The sequence below is a fragment of the Periophthalmus magnuspinnatus genome, chromosome 4 (genome assembly GCF_009829125.3).
Source record: "Periophthalmus magnuspinnatus isolate fPerMag1 chromosome 4, fPerMag1.2.pri, whole genome shotgun sequence".
Taxonomy (NCBI): domain Eukaryota; kingdom Metazoa; phylum Chordata; class Actinopteri; order Gobiiformes; family Gobiidae; genus Periophthalmus; species Periophthalmus magnuspinnatus.
Window position 1 is genome coordinate 10,463,091 of NC_047129.1, and position 23,197 is coordinate 10,486,287.

At 39.1% G+C, this 23,197-nt stretch overlaps 2 protein-coding genes across 2 annotated transcripts; one reads left to right on the forward strand and one right to left on the reverse strand.

Annotated features, from left to right (window-relative positions):
* Window positions 1–66: 66 nt before the first annotated feature.
* On the forward strand, window positions 67–9,840 carry tnni3k (TNNI3 interacting kinase). The gene is made up of 25 exons (XM_033965083.2): window positions 67–194; window positions 391–499; window positions 594–679; window positions 910–1,007; window positions 1,193–1,303; window positions 1,397–1,495; window positions 1,584–1,722; window positions 1,826–1,970; window positions 2,061–2,165; window positions 2,233–2,327; window positions 2,411–2,560; window positions 2,647–2,730; window positions 2,845–2,901; window positions 3,408–3,500; window positions 3,578–3,635; window positions 3,711–3,905; window positions 4,365–4,469; window positions 4,532–4,584; window positions 4,938–4,990; window positions 5,416–5,548; window positions 6,052–6,161; window positions 7,034–7,093; window positions 7,425–7,594; window positions 8,371–8,450; window positions 9,302–9,840. Exons 1-25 carry the CDS (start codon window positions 155–157, stop codon window positions 9,379–9,381), a joined length of 2,508 nt encoding a protein of 835 aa, XP_033820974.1. The 5' UTR covers window positions 67–154; the 3' UTR covers window positions 9,382–9,840.
* Window positions 9,841–9,872: 32 nt separating this feature from the next.
* On the reverse strand, window positions 9,873–21,702 carry erich3 (glutamate-rich 3). The gene is made up of 14 exons (XM_055221358.1): window positions 21,586–21,702; window positions 20,589–20,682; window positions 20,384–20,509; window positions 20,224–20,295; window positions 19,360–19,488; window positions 18,490–18,648; window positions 17,715–17,924; window positions 16,386–16,566; window positions 15,530–15,716; window positions 14,932–15,164; window positions 14,709–14,849; window positions 13,752–14,072; window positions 13,095–13,229; window positions 9,873–13,023 (listed from the first exon to the last, which is right to left on the reverse strand). The coding sequence occupies exons 1-14, from the start codon at window positions 21,609–21,611 to the stop codon at window positions 10,337–10,339; spliced, it is 4,701 nt and encodes a 1,566-aa protein (XP_055077333.1). The 5' UTR covers window positions 21,612–21,702; the 3' UTR covers window positions 9,873–10,336.
* Window positions 21,703–23,197: the final 1,495 nt, after the last annotated feature.

Genomic DNA, 23,197 nt, shown 5'->3' on the forward strand with positions numbered 1-23,197 from the left:
TAGACATTCCATTCAAAGGGGTTATATTTTTAGGTCCCCGTCATGATCCCTCTTTATCTGCACCGGGGCAATTGTGGAACAGCGGCAGATTGCATTACCATTTGACTGTAGTTAACCAAACTACAGAGCATACAGACAGAGCGCTGCTGTATCAATGGGAAATTATAAATCAAGACCTACTCAGACATGCACAGGTAAAGCTTTGACCATTTGTCTTTGGCAGGCTTGCATCTTGTATACACTGCTGAGACTTTCTCCCCAGCAAAAATGTAGGCATGATTCTAAATAGCTTACAAGAGTTACTTAACCTTAATTACAGTGTAAACTATATGGCAGCGCATGTAAATTTATGTTAAGTTGCGAGTGGGTAACTATTATTTTTCGGTGTAGATGAGTGGAAGAAGAAGGTGGGTGAATCATATAACGTTATCATTGAGAGGTTGGAGGATGATTTCCAGCTACAAGAGTCCCAGATAGCAGATCTCAACCTTGCATTTAGGTGATGACATTTTACTTTTTTTTTTTTTATCTGAAAATGGCTTCACATAGATGTTTAAAATGTCACAGTACAGCCTTGTTATTTTGTCTCTTAGCTCTGATGAGGCATTTCAGAAGGTGAACCTGAACTACCGAACAGACAAGGGGCTGTCTCTGCTGCATCTCTGCTGTGTCTGTGGAGGTATGTGAGACCACCACAGTCTATTAATAACTGCCAAACAACATGTGGCAGTGAGAGAGGATTAGAGCCGGGTGACTCTCTCTGGTCTTTGATTATGTTAAAAGAAAACGTACGAATTATGCAGTTTAAATCGTTATCAAAGGCAGTAGTCCTAATTTACCTGTTTCAGTTTGTTTTAAATAGAGATTTGATTAAAGAATGTATATCAACTGAAACATTTTTGTGCACAGGAAACACAGGCCATATTCGTACCCTGATTCTCAAAGGGCTGCGTCCATCACGACTGTCTAAAAATGGCTTCACTGCTCTTCACTTAGCGGCTTACAAGGTTATAATACGTTTCTGTCATTTTATGTGAAAAAAACTGTCACAGTCTTTCTAATGTTTTACCACATGGTGGAGTGCAAGTACACACAAAGCCCACTCAACAAATGCATAACTGAACTGTTGTTCAGACATATCTGGTAGTGTTGCATTTGTAAAAACATTTTACAGTTAGCTTCTGCTTCTCAGGACAATGCTGAGTTGGTGACAGCGCTGCTTCATGGAGGTGCAGATGTTCAACAAGTGGGCTATGGGGCTCTCACTGCCCTGCATGTGGCCACATTAGCTGGACACCATGAGGTAGGATCTACAGAATAATTTACATAGGCCTACTTTATTACATGATGATGATGATAATTATATTAATGTCATATTTGTTTTCATCTTATACAGGCAGCTGATATACTCCTACAACATGGAGCATTTGTGAATGTCCAGGATGCTGTGTTTTTCACCCCTCTTCATATTGCTGCATACAATGGTCATGAACAAGTGAGATTTTTTTTTACTTGGTCTGTTCTACCTGTCTCTGTATTTGTGTGTGCTTATGATACAATTAAAGTTTAGTTTTGTGTTTTAGGTGTCTAAACTGCTGTTGAAGTTCAGTGCTGATGTGAATGCTTCTGGTGAAGTAGGAGACCGACCTCTGCATCTGGCTGCAGCAAAGGGCTACCTCAGCATTTGCAAACTTTTAATGTCAGAAGAAAGCAAGGCTAATGGTTAGACCTAGGACAGCAAGTTAAAATCATTATATTATGTAATTACTCAACTAATTTATTACTAAAAATATTTAATGTAATTCTCATTTTCCATACTGCTCAGTGAATGCCCAGGACAATGAGGACCACGTCCCTCTTCACTTCTGTGCCAGATTTGGTCACCATGAGATTGTGCATTACCTTCTACAAGGCGGCTTTGATGTACAGCCTCACTCTGTCAACATTTATGGGGACACTCCATTACACTTGTAAATGTTGTAAATGTTTTTATTGGCAGTTTTTGAGTCATTACTGAAAAGGAGTTCTGACTAAGCAACATAAATGTTATTGTTCTTCAGGGCTTGCTATAATGGAAAGTTTGCAGCAGTGAAGGAGCTTGTGCAGCTTTCTGGTGCAGACAGCATTCCTAAAGAGAACATCTTCAGCGAGACAGCTTTTCACAGGCAACTTAAATATTCACTTTTATTTAACCAATAGCAATTAATATTTATATCAACAATTAAATTATAGTGCATGTACTTATGGAAAAGACCTGGAAATGGTGAAGTTTCTGTTGAATCAAAATGCAATGAGCATCAACCATCAGGGCCGAGATGGACACACAGGTTTCAACAAACTAATTATTATAGTTTATTGTAATTTTATTCAATACAATTTAATTTAAATGACTCCCATGTCTGTCCACCAGCACTCCACAGCGCCTGCTTCCATGGACATATCCGATTAGTACAGTTCCTCTTAGATAATGGGGCAGACATGAACCTGGTAGCCTGTGACCCCAGTAGATCCAGTGGAGAGAAGGATGAGCAGACCTGCCTGATGTGGGCTTATGAAAAAGGCATATATTCCTATTATTTCTCTTTAATTTTTATTTCAAGGTCCATAATTTTTTTTTCTAAATTTATACATTTTCCATACAATCAGGCCATGATGCTATTGTGACATTACTAAAACATTACAAACGGCCTGATGATTCCCCCTGCAATGAGTACTCCCAGCCAGGAGGTGGTGAGTGACCTTATATATTATGTAGTGATATATATATATATATAACTTCTATATATAGATTAATACATTGAATTACACTATAAATTTCTTCTCTATATGCTCTCTTCTTTCTAGATGGATCATACGTGTCTGTGCCTTCTCCTCTGGGAAAGATCAAAAGCATGACTAAAGGTAGTGAAGTGGACCGAGGCACTGCAGACATAACAACATTCTGTTGCCACGAGAACGGGCCTGTCTCTACACTCTTCTGCCTTCCTCTCTTTTGTGTTGGCGTAGTTAGATAATTTCTAGAAAGACTTCTAACTGACAAATGTTAGGCAATATGATGTTATTATGTCCTAACTCAGTTATAATTCAGTCCTATTCTCATACACAAATGATCTACTTTTCCAACCCTCCCAATTTATTGGTCAACCTCCCATCATAATCTGAATATGAAACAGATTGCTTTAGTTATCTCTTAAACGCCAGTAAGTGTGTACTTAACCTAATTGTGACCAAGACAAAAAAAATCTGTGTAATATAACTTTTTGCCATAATGTCCCTCTCTTGTACATAGTGTATAGTGTTATTACATTACAATACTGAACTAGATTATACAGTTTTCATTGCACATGGACTTAACTATAACACTCTTCTGCCATTTCCCATACTAACTTTCTTTTTTTTTTATGCAGAGAAGGCCGAGGTTCTCCTGCTCAGAGCCACCCTCCCTTCTCATTTCCACCTACAACTTTCTGAGCTGGAGTTTAATGAAATAATTGGATCAGGTAAATTATAGTTCTTCATCATACCACCAGTCACCACTCAATATCACAATTATTAAAATGAATTTCTTTTATTGTAGGTTCATTTGGCAGGGTTTACAAAGGCAAATGCAGAAACAAAATTGTTGCTATCAAACGGTATAAAACATATATAAAATGTAGTTTATTTTCTGTATAAGATTAACCTAATATGTTTTATTTGTCCCTGTGCAGGTATAGAGCCAACACATACTGCTCTAAATCAGATGTGGACATGTTCTGCAGAGAAGTTTCCATACTGTGTCGTCTAAACCATCCCTGTATCATTCACTTTGTGGGGGCCTGTCTGGACGACCCCAGTCAGTTTGCTATTGTCACTCAGTACATTTCTGGAGGCTCACTCTTCTCCCTGCTGCATGAACAGAAGAGGTAAGAGCTCATGTTCTTTTGAGTTGTTGTCCAAGCCCTGAGTGTGAGTGTGAATAACTAATTTTATTTTAACATGTGATTGTGAGTGAGTTAAATTAATTTAGTTTTGGTAATTGCTGTAAAAAGTATTAGTTTACACACGCCACCTGATTCCCAGGACAGAGACTAAATGTTTACAGCTAGATTTCAAACAACCTTTAATGAGTTATTTAGTGTCGGACAAGTGTGTGTTAGCCCAGAGCAGCACTTGTTTCAGCTCTCATTATCCACCTTGGCGGCCTCCTCTCCAATCACTGGTCCTGATTCTGCCATTGATCCAGATGGCGTGTTGGGCAAACTGAGCTCAGGTGTAGTTTTTATAGACTGCCCTATTGATCTGTGTTAAGTGCAGTGTGTGATTGGCAGGGTCATTGATCTCGCTCTAAGTGGCTGCTGTTTTAATGATGTGTCAATGGACAGGCTCATAGACCTGCAGTCTAAGCTCATCATCGCCATTGATGTGGCCAAGGGCATGGAGTACCTGCACAACCTGACCCAACCCATCATCCACCGGGACCTCAACAGGTGGGCTGCTCCATAAAGCAACATGCTGTCTGAAATCACTGATGATATTTGTCTGCTTTCAGTCACAATATTCTACTTTATGAGGACGGGCATGCTGTGGTCGCAGACTTTGGTGGTGAGCTCAAACTATTTGTCTTATATAACCACAACCAAACAAGTCAAACAAAACATTATTTAACATGTATTATCTGGCATTGTGTTCAATTAGGGGATAAAGTCCAACCTCAAAATTTACACTTCTCCCAAAACCTCATACATGAGAAGTTTTTCATCAGAATATATATTTCCTGTGAAAACCTAAGCTATGTAAATAAATATACAGGGAATTTTTAATAGTTAAGTTTAAGTTAAATGCAAATGCAAATACAAACAAACACTCTTTACATGTTTGTTTGTGTCTGCATTTTAGCACTTTAACTTGTTAAAGTAGTTATCTGAAACCATGACACAATTTTCACTTCAATGCAGAATCTCGGTTTCTTCAGTCTGTGGATGAGGACAACATGACCAAGCAGCCAGGGGTCAGTATTTCATCTCCACGTAGGTCTATAGCCTTATATACTGTACATGGGTCCATACATACACTATTGTCTCGTCAGCACCAACAGTGTGATGTGTTGTGAGTTGTGTTATTTGTTGTCGTTCAGTCTCTGCACACACCTGCCATCAATTATCGCTGGGCGAAAAACTGCCGTGATGCAGATTTTGAGCTGAATCATCTGTATGCAGGATGCTTGGACTGCAGTTTTGTGCTAAGTGTGCTGCGTCTCTTGGGAGATGTCTGTTGTGCGAAACCACTTGCCCTTGCTGGGACGCAGTGTTTTAAGCAGTAATTGGGCTTCATTGTCTGTGCATTTGTGGTCTATGATTTATTTTCTTAACGTCCTACATCAATACTTGGTTTCCTGTGTGTATCAGATGATAATAAATGTAAGTCTTTGTGCAGAACCTGCGCTGGATGGCTCCTGAGGTGTTCACACAGTGCACTCGGTACTCAGTGAAAGCAGACATGTTCAGCTATGCCCTCTGTCTGTGGGAGCTGCTCACTGGAGAAATACCCTTTGCACATTTGAAACCAGGTCACTTTTGTTTGTTTTTGTATTAATGTATTTACTTTTTCTTTATGTCAAATTTTTCTCATCCTTTCTGTGAATGTTTCAATTTATGGATTGTTTTTAACTGTGCTTTTAATTGCATTTAGAACAACAACCAATTTTTTAAAGGTGCGCTCTGTAACTTTTCTGGTGGAGGAAAAATACAATGAACAACAAGTATTCTAACAGTGAGCACTCTTGTCTCTCTAAAGATTTGACCTGTAATTTGGCCTGGTGGCATCACCTGCTTGTCTCCATGGATATAGATACGGTTAATGCCGTACTACTGAACATTCTAGGAAAAGCATCTTCATGGAGACAAGCAGATCCTCCTTCAGAAACATTTCCCCAGAGTTGCACTTTTTTCATAAAACAAAAACCTTTGCAGAAAAAACAAGCAATATTCACCATATTTACATTATTAGCAACTGATAAATAAACCTTGCTCCATGATGTGTTTTTTAAATGTTTGTTGCTGTGTGATTTAGCTGCAGCGGCTGCAGACATGGCCTATCACCACATACGGCCTCCTATTGGTTACTCTATCCCCAAACCCATCTCTGCACTTCTGATGAGAGGCTGGAACTCTTCCCCCGAGGTACTGTATAATGACAAAAATTAAATCAAGCATAAATATAACATAGTTTTTTTTATTTCTTCAACTAAATATTATTAAGACAAATTTGCTTGGAAGTAGAGCCATTGTGTATGCCCAGAAAAAAATAGCCATTTTCCCTGATAATGCATTGCTGCCGGTGCATAAACAGTGCAGCAACATTCATAATTGGCCAGGAATGTATCCTCGGCCTAATTAAGAGTCAGGACACGTTGGCTGTGTTAGCACAGTTCTCTGGTACTACGCTCCTTTCCTGTTGCCAGCTCTCTTATCTCAAAATGGCCTCCCTGGGTAATACACTTATCCCACTGGAACATTTTGACAAATTTCCTCAAAGCTTAAGAGGCTTTCACTTTCACAGCTCTGTTTGTTCAAAGTGTTCACATGGGATTTAGGTGGAACATGTTGATAAGTGTTTGTCATGTAAACAAGGGTGATATATGCTTATGAATATCATGTTCAGGACATGTTTTGAATAGTTTAAACCTCACCATTAGTGTCAATAATTGTGGCCTACCTAACAGGTAGGACTGTTAGGACCCAATGTTCTTTTCCCTTAGGTACCCCCTGTTCTGTGGACCACTTTCATTTTCCATTTCAGTGGTCTTTATGTTGAGATAGATTGTGTTTGCATTATATTCGTGTTGCTCGTTTCATGTATTTTTCCCAGTGTGTTGTTATATTCTGCCCACTGTTTGTGATGTATAATTTAAAAGCTCCTGGGTCATGGCCTCTCTCTGTGGATGTGGGGTGAGAGAACAGAGCTGCCTTTGAAGCCTCTTCATGCTGTGGGGACCGACTGACCACTGCTGCACAGAGCACACCTGTGTTTATTGTTTTATTTTGTTTTTCAGGACAGACCTGAGTTCTCTGAAGTTGTATCAAACTTGGAGGAATGTCTTTCCAATATTGAGGTATACTTAAGTTAGTATGCTTATGGTCAGTCAACTATGCACTCAAGTCAATGCAATTGACAGCATGCACAGTCAAATAAATAGTATTTATTATTTGACATATAAATATACATTTAGTTTAGTCTATATAGAGCCAACTAAAATGTTATTATAAATGCTCCAAATTATCAGATTACCAGGAAGTGAAACTTACTAATATTATAGACTGTTCAGAAATTGCATCGCACTTTTAACACTGTCTAAAAGTGGCACCAAAAACATTTCTTGACGTTTTTGCATTTCTTCAAACTATTGCAATAGTTCCTTATGTTGTTCTTACTTTTTTTTGCAGCTGATGTCACCTGCCTCCAGTAACAGCAGTGGCTCCCTCTCCCCGTCCTCATCCTCGGACTGCCTTATGGCTCGAGGGGGTCCTGGGCGGAGCCATGTGGCAGCCCTCCGCTCTCGATTTGAGCTGGAGTACGCTCTTAATACACGTGCATACGCCTTCTGGTCTCAGAGGTAAGAACACTTCAGGCCAACCTTGGACACAGAAGGTCGAGCAGCACTTCAAATGTGTCAAAGGGGAGCTATTTTAAAAAGCAATGGGAGAAGTTGTGTACACATATGGTATAACAATATCATAGTGCCCTCTCTTCTGGTGACATGTTTTTTTTTACATGTAAGCCAAATTGGATCATAGCATTTCTTAAACTGCAGATCTTGTAAGCTGTTGTAATCAATTAAAAGTGGTAAATGAGCAAAGGAGGGTTAAGGTTAATCTGTGATGTGGTCAATCATTTTATTACTGTCCACAGAATATGCTAACTAAAGAGGAAACGTGTATAACAGTAAATGAGTTTCCCAGCAACTAAATAACAACAAAACAAAGGATGTAAAATATGTATGCTCTGACCAATAAGAAAGACTTCTTACTATGAGCTGAGGTATTGTGGTAACAGTCACTTTGAGAGTGCCTGGTATGTGGTGCTCGTGACTACTACTACAATAAAAGGAATGGGATATAGTAAACATTAGCCACATTTTGTTGTTTACACCCCACTGGCAGAAATGACAAAGAGCTTATATGGGTTGCAAATATTGTGGCCTGCCCATCAAAAGCTGTCATAAATATTGAATAATGTTTACTCCAGCTGAGAAAGTGAGAGTGGACCAGAGGATCTCATATTACATTGTATCCAGCTTCATCTTGCTTCCTGCATGTCAAAGAACCACAGTATGTCTTTTAGGCTTGTATTTCTTTCTGTTGAATAAGATATTGTGGTGTTTCACTGCAGTGAGCGGAGGCGGGCATCAGGAGGCCTTACACTGGAGGAGCTGAGAAGAAGCATGCAGTTCTCTCCAATTGATCGAAATGGTTGGTCCCTCAGTATATTATCTTTAAAGGTGCAATGTGTAACTTTTCTTGCTGGTTTGTCACCTGCTTGTCTAAGGGAGCTGTTTTTACTTTGCCTGGAATGTTACACAGCATGGCATTAAACTTAACTATCTTTTATTCATTCAATAAATGGTGTTTTATTGCTCAGAAAAAACTTAAATTTCGAACTAAAACTATTGAGCGCACCTGAATATAGGCCGCACCAGCAAAATTTTAAAAGAAAATTCATTTTGTACATATACAAGCCGCATGTTACAAAAATGTTGTAACATAGATAGAAAGATGGTACAAGGAGGATTTTTTTTCAAACTGTGCCTGAAAATCGGCACCAACACGCCATCAACACAGGATGAACCTGCAGGTTTAGAAAATAAGCACCAACACGGGCCATCTGCTTTTATTTCCTCTGAAAGCTTTTGTCATCTTTTATATTCACTAAGTTCTTCCTGCTGCTGCCTCCGATGTTTCACAATCAATTCAGCTTACGTGCAGTGGCTCTGTTTCCTTCTTTGATGCCAGATCCATTGCCTTTAACTTAAAAGTAAAAACCGTGGGAAAAACGTAGCGGCTTATAGTCCGAAATTTACGTTACATTGGAAACACAGGCATTATTAGAGTGAGTGGGCTTGCATGTTCACAGATCTGATCTGTAACTGGGCCTAGTGGTGTTGCCTTCTTTTCTCCATGGAGATAGGTTTAATGCCATACTGTGAAGCATTTCAGGCAAAGCAATGCAGACCTTCCACAAGAAAAGTTACATTGTACTTCTTTAAAGCCTCAGTCCACTTTGTTAATGTCTTCATAGTTGTTTGTTTTCATGTTTGTTTTAGGTTATGTATCTGATCCCATGAGCACCATGAGATTTTCCTCCCACTTCAGCAACAACGGCAGCTTTGAGGACAGTAACTAAGCTACAAATAATAGTTTTAAATTTAGTTTTTACATTTGAATCAGTCTTCTTGTATATAGACTATTGGTGTGTACATATAACTGCTGTTTTAGAGTTGGTAGAGCACGCACAACTTGACTATTGCCTAGTAATTTAGGTGGAGAGATTTTGAACATTTTACAATGGGTCCTGCATTTTTTATTTAGTGTATAACCTAATGTGTATTTAGTTATAACTGACTGAGGTAATATGGAGATCTTACATATTTATAATCCATGTATAATTATTTGTATTGTATTTGTGGGTGTATTTGTATCCAAGTTAAAAACACAAACTGATATTTTAACTTCTTTTTACTGCTAACATTGCCAACATTGAATCTTCAGTTAATTAATAAATAAATAAACATTGTCTTTCAAGTGCCAAAGACAAAGTCCTACAGCTTAATTCACTTTGATACTCTTAGGAAAACATTTAGAGGTAACATTAGAATTAGCAGCAATAGACACACTGACATCTGATGCCAGCAATGTAGGCATACTTAAATGGAAATACAGTCGTATAAAGATAACATTGTCATGCAGCCAAAGTGCCACTTCTCAAAGATGAAATGTCAAAATATTGTGCTTTTGTGCAATAAATCTGTCAATACAAAAGTCTGTACAAAGTGTGACTGGAGCAAAAGCAGCTGTGGGAGTCTCACAAGGATGAATTATTGATACATTTGTGAGCATGAGAGGCAGGATCTGCTTACAGGTAATAGATGGCTCTACTCTATCCCTTACATAGACTATTCCCCTTTGTCACCAACAATAGGAAGAGATGATCTAGTCTAAACAGGCAGCATTATGTAGGCGATTAGATAATTATGCTTTATAAAGCCAGCACAGAGAGTCTAAAGTATTTAAGGCCACTTTGTCAATCAGTCTCACTTTGTAAACCCGCACAGCCTGTCAATTCAAACTATGGAGTGGCTTTAATGTCCATTCTCAGCTTTGGTTGTCGTCACTAAGTGAAATGAGCTATGTCCAAACACAGAGTCATCCACAGAGAAGGTGCTCAGATGTTCTTTACTCACTGTGTGGTTGCTAGACTCCTCCATAACCTCTGTCTTATTTTCACTGATGCTGTTGGTTTGTTTAATAGACCCCTGTTGACTCCCACTGTCGGACTTCGATGATGTAAAGTGTGTTGTTACCGTCACTTTTTTGCTTTTGCTGTTTTCCTGTGCGTCTTCACTGGTTGCAGGTTCAGTTGTTTTTAGAAAGTCTGAATTTTCCGGAAGCTCCTCTGTTTTATCTTTTTGTATGATAGTCACTTCTTCTTTCCCGTGATCACTCTCTTTCTCTTCATTCAGACTTTCAGAAACTATTTCATGTTTTCCACTTGGGATAGACAGGTGACTACTTGTAATGCTAGTCCTGGTAAGGTTGTTGTTAAGCTGTGCAAAACTATCATGAATTCTTTCTACCTCTGATGCTGATTGGTCAATTTTGTCCTCAACAGAATTCAGACTTTCTTCAATTACAGATTCTTTCGTATTTTCTTCATTTTCAACATTTGGTACATGTATAACTTTACTCTCCTTTACCTCCTGTGCCATATCTTTAGTTGATACACCTTGTTTACTTCCAGATTGGTTACTACCACGATCAGAAGTATCCTCTTTGGTCTCATTTTCTGTACTGTTGTCTTTCTCTCCATCTTTCACCATTTTCACTGGACTCTCACATCTCGGCAACTCTTCTGACTGCGTATTTGTTGTTTCAGAGTTCACATCTCTTATTTCCTCCAAAGGTTCGACAAAAGTCTCAAAATACTTGGACGTTTGGTGCATGGTGACCCAGTTAGTGACCAGATCAGCGCTGTCAGCTGTTGTCAATCCTTCTGGACTCCCTTTCTTTTCATTTTGCTCATTTTGTCCATTTAAAGAGGACTTGGCCTGGGGCTTTAAGAGCACACTCACTCCCCCCTCAGATGCCTTACTAGCTTCTTCTGTATCTCCATTTTCCCCTTCAACAGCAAAGACATCCACTGCAGCCACCTCTTCACCTGTGGGTTTGTCAGAATTGGATTGTGCGGTCTCCAAATTGTTGTTGTTTTCTGCTGTATCTGAATCTTTGCTTGTAGGCTTAACAGTGTCTTCTTGATTTGAAAGAATACTTGAAGCATTTTCGATATTGCTCCCATTGTTGTCATTCTCCTGTTTTAATTCACTTTTCTTTTCTTTTTCACTTTCTTCCACTTGCGTAACACCATCACGCTCCTGATCTGCGTTTTCAGTTGCTCGTTTTTGCTCGTCTTCATCGGTCTGCTTTGTTTCTGCAATAACTGACATTTCCTCTCCATTTTCTGCATCCACTTTACTCACATCAACCTCATTACTGATGCTTTTATTTCCATTTTCAGGTTTGTCGGACTCTTCGACAGTTGCTCCCTCATCAGATTTTACATTTTGCTCTGTCACTTTTACACTGTCCTCTACATTTGGTTCTTTTTCTTCGTCTTTTTGAATAACGCTTTCTTCATTTTTCACTTTGTCCTGTTTCTTGTCTGTATCGTTTCTAACTTCACTCTCTGTGTGTTGAACTTCCTCTTCATTTTGTGCAGTATTTTTCTCATCCTCACTAACACTTTTCTCTTTGCTAGTACCTCCATTTTGGATCTCATCAGCTTCTGCTTTTTCTAACTCCTCCTTTGGTTTGCCACTTGCATCTTCCTCAGTCGGAGCTTTGTTGTCATGTCCTTTTTGATCTGTGTTCAAATCTGACAGGATTTCTTTAGTTTCTTGATCCTTTTCTTCCTTTATAAGTTCTCTTTCCAGTTTATGGTCTTCCAAATCATTTTTCTCAGTCTTAACTTCTTCATCATTATCCTGTCCGTCTGAGTTTGAATTTGTTCCTACCTTCTCTGCTGTTGCATCATCACTTACGTTTTCTCTTGGACTCTCTCCCATCTTTACTGCATCACCCTCTTTTTGCATTTTATCTTTGTCACCTTCATTCAAATCAGATTGTTTCTTGACTTTATCTTCCTCCATTTCAATCGTTACTTCTACAACTTTTTCGATTTCTTCATTTTCCACCACAGACTCCTCTTTACCATCTTGACTAATAGTCTCATCTTTTACATTGACTTCACTCTCCTGCCCTGTATTTTCCATTGCGTCCTGCTCGTTATTGTTTGCCTGTGTGTCTGATGCAGGTGCCACATCAGTGTTGATAGCCTCTTGTGTGTCCGAGGCCTCAGCTTTCATCTCCATTGTTTCGGTGACTACCATTGGCTCTGTATTATCGGCCACCGCGGTCTCGTCTGGCTTATCCACTCCTGATGACTCATCCTCCTTTTGAATACTTCTTTCCTCCTGCTCTCTATCCTCTACATCTTTCTCTGCTTCCTTGTTCAGTTCATCTTGAATTGATGAACTCTTAACGTTTTCCACAATCTCCTCAGATGCCTCCTTCTCTCCTGTGTCCTCGTCCTTGCCCGTTTCTGATGCAGCCTTGTCGTTAGTGTTGTCAGTTTGTACCGTGTCAGCTTCGAGAATTTCCTCTGGCTCTTTTGTAGTTTCACCCTCGGGTTTAACTTCTTCTTCCATCATTCTTACATCAGTTTTCTTTTCTCCTTCAGTAACATCTGGTTGTCCTGTCACTGTCTCTGCAACTAAAGCACAAAACATGAGAAAATTATCCTTTAGCATTTTACATTTTTACTGTGATAAAAACAGTTAAAACCTTTAGCTTGTTTGTCTGTGGACTTGTTGGATCCCACTTCTGTCGTCTCCGTGCTGGTGTCGCTAAGTTCAGGCTCAGAGCTGCACTGAGACTCCTTCAAAATAGCCTCCGCTAACTTCTCCTGCACAGATTTGGCTTGGGAAAGAGACAGTTAATGTAAAGGTGACTTTTTTTTTGTGAAACTGTCACATCAATACACAATGACACAAGAAATCCCAAAAGAACACTCAACTCAAGTCAGAGATATTTAATATAAAATATCTTTTATGACAAACTTGAACAAAACAGCACAGCACAAAATGCAACATAAAGCAAAACATTTTACTATACATCAGAAGATCTAATGAACCTAATCAGACAGAGCAAAACATAATCTAATGGCGAAATGGCACGGATAATACAATAAATACGCAGAATGCTCAAAAAACAAAGCAATTCAAGCTAATTACTAAATAAATGTTTAAAACAAAAGGCATCAAACCAAAAAAAATATGCAAACACACACACACCATTTTCCACTATTATAATTCTATGTACAGGCTTAGACCTTAGACCATTTGGGCCTGGTTTATGTTGTATTTTTAATAATAGTGGAAAGTGTCTCAGAAGGGTCTTCTCCTGCCCCCTCGTCTGCTCCCCTCTCTATCCCGTACTCACCTCTCTCTGGCTCCTCCTCTGTCCTCCTCTCACCCTCTGCTGTGGTCCTCGTGTCATTCATCTCTCTGGTCTCATTCCCTGATGGAGCGCTGGTGTCAGTGATCTCTATCTCTGTGCTTTGTCCCGCGCTGTCCTGTATTTCACAGTCTTTGACCTCAGCAGACCCAGACTCCACTTGCTGTGTCTCCTCCTGCACCTCCTCCTGCACCTCGTCTTCAGGCTTGTCTTGTCCTTCCTCTTTGGCCTCTTTGACCTCCTCTGCTTCACTCTCCTCTTTGTCACTGCCTGAAAAACTGGAGCCTGAGCAAGATTTCCTGTCATCTGCAAACATAGAAAACAGGGTTTTGACACAGCTATTGTTATTGCTCCTCATTCTCATGCAGGATTAATACAATAAAAAAACACAGATAAGTGAGCTTTGCTGTACCCTTTGGGGCCTGTGGTACATATCCCACTATTTTCCCACTATTAAACTATGCTTTACTATTACTATTTCTAAAGGTAGGACTATAGCCTCAAGACTGAATCAGATTGATACTAAAATTACTTACAGTGAACGAGATCTTAATTTTTTTTATTTACACATACACACAATGTAGCGGCCCTGTGCCACCAGCTACTAGACTGACAGACTTTAAAGGTGTTAGAATGCGTGGTTAAAGAGCCCAATACTCATGTGTTTAGTGAAGAATCACGTACGGACATTTCTACACTAGCACAACCACGGGCAAAAACTGTATGTCTCTACTCTGTAGCACTAACACATCCTTAACTATCACTTAAATAGGCACACCTGGGCACACCTAGTAAGACCAAACAAGTACAGTGGCACACAGTAGCTGGTGGGGCAACATAAAAAAGGCCTCAAAATTCCACACATATATACACATATATTTGGCATCATTAATGTTACAAGCGGTTGTCTGTGGTGTAAATACTTGTGTTTGAATCACCTACCGTCCCTCTCACTGTTTTCACTGTCAGATGCATTGGTTTCTTTCACTTTTTCTTCTTTTTCCTCATTTGGAGAAGTAGCTTTCTTTTCCTTTTCCTCTTCAACTGGGCCTTCATCATCAGCTTCAAAGTCCTCTTCATAATCTATCAACAGAAACTTGTAATTGCCTCTTTAAAGTATATTTTATTTACAAAGTTCTTTATTAAATATTCATGTTTTGTTTACCATCTCTGGTTTTGCTGTCTTCAGGTGCTTTGTCCTCTTCTGCTGTGATCTCTGTGTCTCTTCTTGGGCTGGTCTCACACTCAGAGCGGGACACAGGATCTTCTTTGGTCACTTCTGTGTCAGTTCCCACAGTAACCGTTAGTCTGGGCACTATCCCAACTCTAAAGGCATCCTCCTTCGCTCTTTTGGGAGGGGGAACAGGCTTTTTATCCAAACCCATAGCTATAATGCATCTACATGAGCAGAATTAAATAAACAAAATAATTATTAACATATAGAAATGTATTATATTTGGAGAAAAGCATTTTGTTACATGAAATAAACTCTACAAAGCCAAGGTCAAAATAAGCCAAAATATTGAAAGTAAATGTTGACACTTTCAAATATGCTGTATCATACACTGTATCAAAGACAGGCAAATATTTCTACTAAAGAATTGTAATTAATCAAAGCCCCTAAATAGTTTGAAAATGTAAATAAAGTCACACTGTTAAAATAATAGCACAAGATTTAATACAATAGCAAAGAAGGATCTTTAAAACTTGTTACATAAACATTTAACATTTAAAGTTGTCAGTCTTTTCAAAGCTTTTCTTACTTGTAACATGGTGACGCTGCCTCTATCCCGGAGAAGGCAAAATGTCCGTGCCGCCCCCCGAGGCGAGAGCTCTTCCTGTGTTTAAACTCACAGCAAGAGCTCAGCCGCTCGACCTGCAGCCCGTTTAAAAAGAAGGTCAGACTGAAGGGGAAGCCTCTGTGACGACGAGAAATAAACTGGAAACTTTCTGTGGGAAAAGACAAAGTAAACTTTTGGTAAGTTTATGTAAAAATGTAAATCAATTCAAGGTTTTAAAGGGGAACTATGTAACTTTTCCAGAGGAGAATATGTTACCTTTTTCCTGCTACTGATCCATACTATGGAATTATCCTGCATTTATTCAATTACCAATGTTTTTATTGCTTAAAAATACTTTGAAAACATTATTACTGTGAAAGAGGTTGCCTCTCCACAGATTTGACTTATAACTTGGCCAGGTTATGTCTCTCCATAGAGACAAACAGGTGGTACCCTTCTCCAGAAAGTTGCTAGTGCCTTTAAGCATGTATTCTTTGCTCTCATAAATATTGTCACAGTACTAAACAGCTATTTCAATACTAAATAAAGGGTCGATTACTTGAATAACAATTTCAAGACAACAATCATAATAAGATCATTATTTCTGAAATAACAGAAAGTGTTAGTACTTCAAATAGCCAGTGTTGGATAGTTACATTTAATTGTAACATGTTAAGTTACCTTGTTATTCCCAACACTGCAAATGAGAAACTGGTTTTGACACGCGATACTAGTTTTAGTATCGATTAGTATCTGAGTATATGTTTTTGACAGCCCTAGCTCTCATGTAGATGGTGTAAAATAGTGAGTGCAAAGTGTACACAAACATGGCACTGACCTCCCTCTCTGAGTTTGCCCTTAAACACACACAGATTCTCTCCTCCGCAGTGCTGCTGAAACACTCGCACCTCATCTCTCATGTCGGGCAGGTCGTGCGACAGGTGCACAGATTTACCCAGGTACACCATGTTCACACAGACTCGGCTCTGCGGCACCGAGCTCCTCAGCACAGGGGGGTCCTGCAGCAAAATCAATTCATTTGATTATATAAGTAATGAAAAACTATATAAGGCTATACTATATAACTATATGAATATGTATGTTTACTCTTAATTCCATAATTATGATGCGAGATATCAAATTGCTAGTTCATTTGCTAGTTCATTTGCTCCTAAATGCAGTGCTAAAAGCAAAGGGAAATACATGGACCATGATCCATAGTGCTGTTTCAGTGCAAAAACATAAAAAAACTACAATTAATATGATGGTAATGATAACACTAATTTACTGTGATATACCTAGTGCATATATATACTCGTCTCCATGGAGACACATATGTTTAATGCCATATGCACGCCTGGGTCTACTGGGGTTTAAAAAGGGAGCATTGCAACCTCATTTATAAAGGTTTGTACCCTCATTGAGGCAGGATAAATAATGAGATTTAATGGAACTGTATAGATTTTGCACCCCTTTGAAACTCAAATGCACCCTGGACCCACTGCTGATAATATGACACATTCCAGGCAAAGCAACAGCATTTCTGTGGAGACAAGAATGTGGTGCACTGTGCACCAGAAAAGTTACATAATGCTTTTTTAACTGAAACATTACAGAAAGCATTATGCACATCACCTCTTGCACCCTGAAAAACATAAAAAGGCCCTATCTTACATATAATGTATTCTTGTGAGCTTTAAGCCATGTTAGAATGTTGTTACCTCATCAAAAACATACTTGGAGTTGTGTGGATTCACACCTTTGAGTAATCCTTTATTGTTAGTCTGTTTACATCCCCAACTCAAAATGCTCTGTTCCACCTCTGTTCCAGCCATAGTTTTCAAGTTAACAGCTCCTTTTACCTTTTCATTCAAATAATTCTAGCGTGTGGAGTCCAAAAACACAGTGGAGTACTTTCTGTATTGCCACATGACATCACAAGGGGGAACAGTGTGTTTTCTGTTTGAGGGAAGACCTCAGCCTAAATATGCAGGTTTCTGTGTTTTACATTAACATTATAACATAGATCAGAGAATAGTGTAATATGTTGCCTTTAAGAATTCTCTGGGCAGGTTTAACCACTGTTTTAATGAATCCAAAAGGCACATTGCCTATGTTTGTTGTGGAAAGTCCTGTTGCCGGGGAAAATCTTTAACAAAGCTTGTACCTCACTGACGTCAGGTCCACTGGATGTGGTGGTGGGCCGCAGTCTCCGGCCCCTATGGGTGCTGCTGGTGCTGAGCTTGACGGGACGCTCTTTCCTCTTGGTGCTGGGAGGCACGGGGGTCACATAGTTGTTGATGACTGGGAGGCAGTAGGGCGACACCCCATTACGAACCTCCATAGAGTTCAAGCGCCTGTGTGAGTCTTTGTCCACCTGAGAGAGAGGTCAGTGTAGTTTTAGTCAATGGAGAAAGAACAAAGAAAAAAAATGGCCAAAAACAGCAACATTTTGTAAGTTGAAAAATATTAGGGCTGTTGTCAATTAAAGAAATACTATGGTTATAAATGCTTTTAACCTCAAAAAGACAATTAGTTAACTAATACAAATTATAGCAGAGACACCATCAATCAATTAGTTCACTAAACAATAGAAGACCCACAGCCCCCTAAAAATGTATGAAGTCACAAGTCAAAATCCATAAATAGTTTCAATTACTCTGGGCATTTTTCCTTTTTCCATCTACAAATATTTTAATCTCCACCATTTAAATTACTTGGTATACATCTACATAGCTACAATAATCCAACACAAAAGAGTTCACAATCTATTGACAAAGTGAATTGCCATTATCATTAGGTGGCCATTTTAAAATATTTAGAAAGTCCAATTATGCTTAAATATTAATGTCCCTCTAAAATAGCAGCATGTGTTTGTCTGAGGCACATCCTGTTCTGGAATGAGGTGAAAGAATGAATGAGCTCGAGTGTCGTGGCCTTACTGTCCCGTTGAATTGGCGCTGGTTGTCGTGGTGAGGGGCATGGCTTCGGTAAGGGGAGCTGTGTCTGTGCGAGGCCGTGGTGCTGTTACTGTGAAGTGGCTTTAAACGCACCGGGCGCTGCATCTTTCCAGGAGCAGTGTTGGGGCGAGACGAGCCCGGCTGAGACAACAAAGGAATGTTAACAAAGGAACAGGGACATATAAAGTAGTGAGAGCATAAAGAGGAACGTGGTACATATGTTTTATTTGTAAACACTATCTATAGCCTATATCTCTATAAAAACTGTAATAGTGTTGTTCCAATGTAAAACTTTCAAACTGCATTTAGATGCTGAGGAAGAAGTGTAATGGAATAAAAATACACAACAGAAAATAAAAGTATGTAGTATGTAGTACTGTATATTATAGATAGATAGTTCTGCATTGGCCAGTATGAGCAAATCAATACCAACTTTTTAAGAACTCTGGTTTTATGGAAGTTTTAACACTGATTCTTGCTTTAAAGTGAACAAACAGATGCTGGTTGGGAAGGGTCAAACTTTGATGAAAATATGAACTTAGTTAGGACTTAAAAACATCTCTTAACAATATTGTAGCTGATGATGAAAGCAGGACTCTGAAACAGCACCGCAGGCATCTGACCCACACTTCTACAGTCGACTAAATTATACAAATTGATGTGGAAAGAGCTCTTAAGTAAAGGTCACATTTTAAACTCAGATTTCTCATAGGTGTATTAAGTGTTTTAACCATGCAGTGACATTTAAAGCCTCCCTCCTCTTTACAGACATTATAATTACTGTTGCACTTCAATCAAGGAGCTGCTATAACACTATGGAAAAATGTTCATTAAATGTAGCGTTGGACTCACGGACTCCGATGACTCGGTGTGCTCGGCCTCTGGACCCGAGTGCTGCTTTCTGATGCCCCGCCCTCCTGTGGGCGGCCGCGGGGACAGGATGCGGATGATGTCCTCTTCAAATCTTTTGGGCCGCTCCACCTTAAAAAACAATTACTCAATGATACTCAATATATTTGCACAGAATTATTGTAGAGATGGATCTAATATAATAGGTAATATAATGTAACAAAATAATAATACATTTATAGTGAAGTGAATTTCCAGTGAGTCCGCCACCTGCTCGTCTCCATGAATGTTATTTCTGAGCAAGTAATGTTCCACAGTAAGGCATATTTGGTGTCTTTAAAAACAATCAGGTACGGGTACTGTGACAGGTCAAATTTGTTTTGGTTTTTTTCCAATAAAAACACCTGTAAATAAATAAATGCGTGGTGTACTGTGGAATATTTCAGGTAAAGAAATAACTTCTCCATGGAGATAAAATGGTGGCAGCAAAGCTACATAATGCACCTTTAAACATGAGGGACAAAATGTATGAAATGTAATACATTTGCTTCAGAATCATAAACATTAGACTTGAAACTAGATGGACAATAAATCAACATTTTTGTGAATTGTTAAACATTTTGTAAATGTGTTTGTAAAATGTTTGTTTTTTGCCCTTTTAAATTTACATAACATGATTTCAAGTGAGAGAGAGAAGGAAGAGCGTTTGGGGTTTGAATCCAGCAAGGAAGTTCATATTAAATCGAGTCCCATTGTGTCTTTGTCACTATCTAAGTCACTGCCTGCATGATCGGGGCCTCTGAGGTAAAATACACCATACATAATTGTATAGTTTATTTAGAGACAACAGTGATTTTAAAATAGTACCTTGATCTTGTGCACCCTCTCTCTTCGAGCAAACTCCTCCAGTTTGCGTTTGATCTCTATTTGATGGAGACGCTGGAGACACATGAACATAATTTAACATAATTTAACATGCAGAGCACCACTACTGCACTTAGAGATAAGCCCAAAGCAGGACCTGTACCTCCATCTCCAGCACTTTGTGGAAAATGGCCTGAGCCAGACATTCTCGGACGTGTCTCTGATGGGCTTTTTGGATCAGCTTCTGCCTGTACTCTTTGTCTGGAACAATACGCCCGCTTCTTGTAATCTAATAATAAAAAGCAATCCTTGACATTTATTTGAACTAAAAAGTAAATTAATTAATTTGTTTAGATGTCAGGTCGTACCAGGCCAGCCCTCTGCAAGTGTCTTCTGATGCGTGTGTTGCTGAAGTATCCGGCGAGATGTTTATCTGTCAGGCTGTTGTAGGCTGAGATGAGGCTACAGAGATGAGATAAGGCAGGAATTAACATTGTCGTCCATGGAGTTAATGATTACCGCCCGCAGTAAATCAAACTCTTAATCACCAGAGCACTGCTAACAACACCATGTTTGTTTAGTGACCGTTATCCTGCCCTCTGGATCAGCTTGTCTGAAAGTGGCTTTATTTTTCCTACACAGATTTGATTTCCTGCAGCATTTGTGCACCAGACAACTGGATCTTACAACTATGGCATCTGTTACAGGTGTCTGCTTACACAGAGGAATTACAGAGATGGCACACTGTATCATCACTTGCCTTTACTGCCAATTAAACATAAGGTGATAGCTTATAATGTTCAGTGCTGTTTATCATGCACAGGCTGTAGTCAGTCACTTCTATGATGGAGTAAAGACAATGAAAGAATGTATCCTCTATGGCCAATTTAATTATGTGACTTTTAACCTGCTGTTAATGATGATGTACAGCAAGAAAAATGCAATGCGTAGAGATAAATTAGTTAATGATAGACTCATTTCAAGTTCAATAGGCCTACTGAGGACAGATATTACCACTGTATGGGCCGTGGCTGTGGGGTTATAATACAAAGTAGATGAACTAATGAAAATTGGTAATTGCCCATCTACCTAATTTTTCTGAAACAATGATTTAGTAATGCTAAACTTCAACAATTACTTTGATAAAGGCACTTTTAACAGTGCTTAGTGCAATGTTAAAATAACACACACACCCTATGATCAGCCCTATGTAGGTGAGAGAGCAGATTACATATTACAATAAATAAAGTCAGAAAAGAACACCTTCAGAAAATATAGGCATCATGTTGACAAAACTACTGCTAAATGAATGGTATATAGACCAGTAGCAGTCTGCCCCTCTCAGTATCTGAATGAATATCTTACCCTGGGTTGAGATGGCTGTGGCTCATGATTTTGAGCACACCTGAGTCAGTGGACACGCCGTGGACAGTCCTGTCTCTCCTGGAGGAGCTCTGGGCTGCAGCCAAAAGCAGACAGGAGTAGTTTGAAGACAATTTGTGAGTTTCCAGCTGAGAGGGCTCGCGCTGTACACGGCCGGAGGAACTGATGACACTTGCCGTTGCCATGGCAGGTCACGTGACGATGCCACCAATGAGGCAGGTCTCCGTTTACACCGGGCCCGCTCCATGTAAACCAGGATAAATAAACCCGTCACACTAAACCCGGATATACAGAGACACCAGCCTTTGCATCCTCTTATAACTCCTATTTTAGTAATTTGTCTATGACCATAAATGTCTCAAAGTTGACTGTATTTTACAATAATAGGCTATAACTAGTAGGCCTACACCTCTACACCTGCTTGCATTATAGATCTCTGTCTGGTGAGTACACTGCAACAGTACCAACACCCTTCAGCAGATTTTCTGGTTTGGCCGGTGTCCTTGTCCACATGAAACAAACAGACACGTGGACTGTAGGCCAAGCATCTCTATGTCTGTCCATACAGCACACGAGATGTGACTGTCCTAGGTGCTCTGAGGCCCTCTAGTGGGTGATTGATATGATAAACACTAAGATACTGACATAATTGAAATAAAACACGAATATGTTTATTGTTTTTTCCCCCCTTTGAATTCATTACCATTTAAGTCACCCATTTGTTATATTTATGTAGAGTAACTGGGTATTTAAGCTATACAGGCCTACTAAAATTACATCTGCATCTCCTCCAGTCGTTTTAGTAGCGTATTTATTTATTTTTTCATGCACAGTTCGTGTTTTTGCACTTAGGTTTTCATGATTTAATTTCTAGACGCAAGTTGTATGCACGTTATAACAAATATGACCGGTAGGGGGAGCCATATTTCCATTTCAATTAACTGGAACTGTCCTTTTGTTACAAGACTGAACAGCAATGAAACGCTTGGTAGATATAATTAAGCTACATACACTTTTTTTTTTTTTTTTTTTTTTTTTTTTTTAACTTATGTTGGAATGTATTTTTAAGATGAAATGCTCCCTGATTATGTTTAGAAGAGCTTTTGTATTTGTAGCCTTAATTAAGTCTAGTTTTGCATAATTTGACAAGTGCCCAGCTGTTTTACAACCATATAAATGTTTGGTAAACTGAGGTAAGCAGGGGTGAGGGCAAGTAAAAGATATGATAATTGCAAGGGGCCCAGAAAAATCTTAAATAAAGTTTCAATTAATTTGTGATAAACCCATTCCTGAGTAATTTCTATTAAATATATTACATTACGCCTTGTTAAATGTACTTGATGTAGCAGTAGAATTTAAACAGTGGGGCATAAGTGAGAGGGAAATGTTCTTGTGCAATATTAAACGATCTTGACATGGAGAGTACTTGTTCTAGGGTCTGTTCACACCCTTCAAATTCCCTCTGTTTCTCTTCACAGCACCGACCAAAAATCAAATCAAATCCCTGTGTTATTTTGGTGACACTAAAAGATCAAATGTTCCTGTTCTTTTCAAGGTATCGCAACAATGCACATAGAATAATTTTTTAGAAAAA

Coding starts and splice junctions, on each gene's coding strand:
- tnni3k (XM_033965083.2), top strand. CDS start 155: ATGGGAAATTATAAATCAAGACCTACTCAGACATGCACAG. Junction 1,008..1,192: donor TTCACTTAGCGGCTTACAAG/GTTATAATACGT, acceptor TCTGCTTCTCAG/GACAATGCTGAGTTGGTGAC. Junction 8,451..9,301: donor CTCTCCAATTGATCGAAATG/GTTGGTCCCTCA, acceptor TGTTTGTTTTAG/GTTATGTATCTGATCCCATG.
- erich3 (XM_055221358.1), bottom strand. CDS start 21,611: ATGAGCCACAGCCATCTCAACCCAGG. Junction 16,567..17,714: donor GTGGACCTGACGTCAGTGAG/GTACAAGCTTTG, acceptor ATTTTGCTGCAG/GACCCCCCTGTGCTGAGGAG. Junction 13,230..13,751: donor AGAGGAGGAGCCAGAGAGAG/GTGAGTACGGGA, acceptor CTCTTTCCCAAG/CCAAATCTGTGCAGGAGAAG.